Here is a 4,469-nt window from a genome sequence, read left to right on the forward strand (position 1 = left end):
CAATCCCTTCAGGTCACATCATCATCACCACCACCAAAACAGTGTTTTATCTGTCTCATTCCTTGTCTCTAGTTGTGAAACAGGACATATTGCATTCCCTCCACACACTTTCCTATTCTTGCTTGCTGTTTTCCTTCAGTTTCAGTGTCATTAAGCAGCAATTTGCACTCCAGCAATTTGTTGGGCAGTTAATGTTCTTAAAAGAAGAGAAACTAGAGAGGCTGTTCAGTGTGCCTTGCTAGGACTCCCCTTTCAACTCCAGTCTGGGAAGGTTCTGTTCCTGAACAACAACTTGCTGTTTGTACTGTTCTGACTCTTTGTGTGCGTTCCCAAGATAGCAAAATTCCCCTGATCTTTGTTATTGCCATGTGCTGGACACAAGGAATATTCTTTTTTTTTTTTTTTTAATCCCAAGATGAACAAGCATTTCTCTCCCACTGCTACAAGCCCTTTATACTTCCTTTCATATTCTTGAAGAAGCTTTACGAGGAGACTACAGCAGTCACAGAAAACATTGCTTCTAAACTGACAGATCATTACAAGGGTGTGAGAGGAAACATCTTTCCATCAAAACCTGCCTATAAAATCAAACTCCTCATGTCTTCTTTAACTCATACAGTCCTTCCCTTCTGTTACTCCCCATCTGAAAGGAGTCAGAGCTGTGGCTGTTCATGTGTTGCACCTTGTGGATTTTCTGAGTTTGCCTGTGTGGCTGGATCTCTGTTGATTGAATTCTGGATGGGACTCAGCCCACCTGGTGTCACCTGCCCAGGGATGTCACTGAGTTTCTGGCTTATCCGTGCTACTTCCATGTGTGATTTGCCCATTTGGACAGCTTCATCATAGGAAGGTGGCAAGTCCATTGCATAGAGACTGTAAGCTGGAAGGGACACAGTGTTCTTATCCATATCCACAAATATTGAAGGAATAATGACACTTAGAGGGTACTGCAAAGAGCTGTATGCTGTGAAGAAAAGAATTAAAGAAAAAATTAAACGCCTGCATGGAATGCTGGTATATAAAGGGCTAATCCTGCTTTTCCCCAAGAAATTATGGACTCATTTTTGTGGTGTTAGAATACATGCACTATATACTAAAAGCATTCAGCACAGGATTACCTGGGATGGATTCAACACATTCTCCAAAAGAAAACAGTCATAAGACAAAATGTCTCTGCATATCATCAGCCAGTATTTAGTGTGAAATACCTGACATATTACATGTAGGTTGTAACAGAGGTAGTTTTAGTCAGGTTTGTACATAAACAGCTGTGAACGATTCCTCACGAGAGGTAATTCTGGAGTAGTTGAAGAGCAAGATGGGCAGAAAAGATGAGGGAATGGTGATAAGAACAGATGTGGGAGATGGCACATAAGAGGTTAACTCAGCACAGGCTTTATTTTAACCTTTAGAGCATTAAATCCTACTTCTCTGCTGCATTCCCTCACTGTATAGCCAAATAGCACTACTGGACAGTTGACTTCAGGGGATACTTACAGGTGACTGTGCTGTGGGCAGTGCTGTCACTGTCTATGGTCATGTCATGGGGGTGCCTGGAGAAGGTCTCCACTGGAGGCCTCTTCTTCCGGCAGAGCTTGATGCAGCTTGCTGCAATCCCACAGAGCAGGAGCAGGAACACAATCAGCAAGATTAACCTTACAGGAGGAGGGAGAATAGCATCATTTCATTCCTTACTGAACATAATTTCACTCTAAATGGGTGAAAGACAGGCCAGACCTCCTAGGCTTAATCACAAGTTGAAGTTATTAGCGACCATTGGTACAATCCCCTCTGGCTCACAGGTGCCATAATGTTAATGATCTTGGGTTGTATTCTCAGATTTTATGCAGTGTGAATAGCTCCACTTGCAACAGTAAGAGGAGGTATGTGTTTGGAGGGAAGTACAAGTACAACTTTCCCAAGTCTAGGACCTATATTTAGAAATGAGCACAGAAATTATATTTTGCAGTATGTCTTGAAAACACAATTCTATCTATAGCTATTTTTTAATGAAGTTTATTGTCTAAGAATTTGCAGTGTACCTAGATCAATGTGCTATTGTTTCAGGTTATCCTCTCAGTTGAAATTCTGCTTTCCTTAGTTTCTACTCCCCCTCAGTTTCTTAAATGATTTCACCTTCTCATGAGCTCCTCAAGAGCAATAAGGCACATCATGAGAATATGAGGCAATAAGAAATGTTTGAAAGTCCTGTAAACAAGTAGGTCCAAGGACAAGGTTGAAGTATATTCATAGTGGCTTGACATAAATTACTGCTTGACAGATCATGCTCCTGGATTTCTAGTTAGGATTATATTCCACCCCAAATATGTATAGAAATTGCCTCAGTAGCTTTCTGTTCTTTTCTTTCAAACCAAAGGTAGCCCTTGCCCAAAATAATTATGATTCCAAAATTAATACTTCTCTAATAACTGTTTTATTTAGTTATTAACAAGAGTATATTTCTGTTAGTATGAGAGTCACACACACAAAACTATACTCAGCATAAAGGCTGGATTTGAGGTCCTCAAACTTCCAAAATTTCATGCATTTTCTTGCAAATTCTTATTTTAGAAAAATGCTTTAAGGCAACTTATAAGAAGAATGAACTGCCTTGCTGGAACTTTGCAATGAAACATTCCTGCAGTGTGGGGAGTATTACCTCATCACCTAGCTCATCAGTGTTTCCTGACACTCCATGCACTGGTGTGTTCTGTGAAATCATCCTGCCTTCGTTTGCTGCTGCCCTCTGATGAAGCAGTATGAATCTCAGCACTAGCTCATTAGCTTTCATGATTTTAAAGCTGCCTAATTACAGAAGCCTTCTTAAAATATTTTTTGTAACTATTTTTAGACAGTTCTATGTATCAATTCTAAGAAAGAAAAGAATATCAACCAAAATTACTCTAGAATGAATGACAGCTAAAAGCAGCTGATTCAGAATCTTGGTGCCACCATCAGAGTTAATCGATTGGCAGAATCAAGCCTATAAAAATGTTGTTGGGGTACCTATAGTGCATGTGTTAGGCAAGAGACAAATCCCCTGGTGACAAGAGCTTACCTTTTCACTTATCGCTATTTTCAGCCTTTCAGTCATTCAGCCAGCCAGTACACAGGGTTGTAATCAGCTACAGCTCAGGATGAAAAGCCAGACCTATAAGCCAGTAAACCCTTGTCCTGTGTCAGGACTGAGGACTGTGCTTTGGGCAGGGGGTCCACGTGGGGTTGCTGAGCACAGTGTCTATTTAGGAAACACAAACAAGCTCTGCAGCTGAACTGCAGTGCTCTCAGAAAGGAAAGATGACAGATCCCTAGACGAATGCTGTGCCCTGCCTGACACCTTATCTCCCCTCTGCTCTCATCTGTAATGTATTCCTCTGGTGGCTTTCATAGAGCTGAGGAGAAACCCTTTCTTCTGTCCTGAGAGAAGAGTGTTTACATTACCTTCCTACAGTTACTGTTCATAATAACTTTCAAATTATTCTGGGTTAGTAAGATTAATAATCAACTTACCAGACATACCACAGACTTGTCCAATTAGACATGTTCTGAGGGCATCTGTGAAGGAAGGTAGATGTTTCCCTGATTTTAGTATCTACAGGCAAACAGTGAATGTATGACAGGGAATTAGTTTCATGCAATTTCTGAGGTGGAAAAGGGAAAGCAATTAATGAGAGAATGGAGCAAAAACCCTTTAGATTTAGTTTCAGAGGACTGTTCTTCTAGTTGTAAAATTACTACAGCTGAAAATATGCAAATAATTCCACGGTAATCAAGGTTTTTACAAAGGGGTACTTCACTGCTGCTTGGGAGGGAGACCTACACACCCAGGATTCTCAGGAAAGGAATCAAGGACATATTTAAAGTTAACCGAGATGAGATGCCACTAGGTACCATGTACCTGTCTGAAATGCCAGCCTAAGACAACTGCCTGCTTCCCCCAGTTATTTTCAAATCCCTTTTAATAGGAGGGGAATTTGTAGGGAATTGCATGCAATGGATTTCAATGCTTTTGGCCACAGACAGAGGCTTTTGGCCACTGACTTCTCAGAAGGTGACACTTCAGTGTCGTTTTGAACGAGAGGATCATTCACCTTCGTCTACAGAGCAAGGCAGCCAAGTCAAATTTGTAAGCTGGTAGTGATCTCAGTGACAACAAAAGCAGCAGTAACGGATGGCGGCCACAGAGTCAGCGCTCTGCTCTGGGAATGTCGCTCGGCCACGGCGGGAGCAGGTTTGGAAACGGACATTTGAAAATTTGTGACTACTCACTGATCAGAGCTCTTGCAGTTATTCTCAGAAGAGCAGAGCGATGCCTAGGAAAGGGGGAAAACAGGAAACAGGCGGGTGGGCAGAAGAGCAGCACCCCGTTTGCTGCACCCTCCGCCGGTCCCGCGGTCCAGCCGGAGCTTCCTCAAGGACGAGCGGCCGGAGCGGCGGGGGGGGGCCCCCGAGCCGGGGGGGGCCGGGGG

General features: G+C 42.6%; 2 protein-coding genes across 2 annotated transcripts in view; both read right to left on the bottom strand.

Moving 5' to 3' along the window:
- Positions 1-653: 653 nt before the first annotated feature.
- TMEM52 (transmembrane protein 52) lies at positions 654-3,542 on the bottom strand. Its single transcript, XM_010005193.1, has 3 exons — positions 3,511-3,542; positions 1,498-1,655; positions 654-964 (listed from the first exon to the last, which is right to left on the bottom strand). The coding sequence occupies exons 1-3, from the start codon at positions 3,540-3,542 to the stop codon at positions 654-656; spliced, it is 501 nt and encodes a 166-aa protein (XP_010003495.1).
- Positions 3,543-4,265: 723 nt separating this feature from the next.
- The window catches only part of CFAP74 (cilia and flagella associated protein 74), a 49,792-nt gene continuing 49,588 nt past the window's right edge, over positions 4,266-4,469 (bottom strand). The window contains exon 39 of the mRNA XM_010005276.1: positions 4,266-4,313. Within this exon, the coding sequence (XP_010003578.1) occupies positions 4,266-4,313 (48 nt within the window). The remainder of the gene's footprint in view (positions 4,314-4,469) is intronic.

The sequence above is a fragment of the Chaetura pelagica genome, unplaced genomic scaffold (genome assembly GCF_000747805.2).
Source record: "Chaetura pelagica isolate M959 unplaced genomic scaffold, ChaPel_1.0 scaffold159, whole genome shotgun sequence".
Taxonomy (NCBI): Eukaryota; Metazoa; Chordata; class Aves; order Apodiformes; family Apodidae; genus Chaetura; species Chaetura pelagica.

Bases quoted from the DNA above. Each gene is read 5' to 3' on its own strand.
- TMEM52 (XM_010005193.1), bottom strand. From the start codon at position 3,542: ATGTCTAATTGGACAAGTCTGTGGTATGTCTG. The intron at 1,656-3,510 runs GTAAGTTGATTA...TCCTCCTGTAAG, and splicing joins ACAAGTCTGTGGTATGTCTG to GTTAATCTTGCTGATTGTGT. The intron at 965-1,497 runs GTAAGTATCCCC...TTTTCTTCACAG, and splicing joins TGCCCACAGCACAGTCACCT to CATACAGCTCTTTGCAGTAC.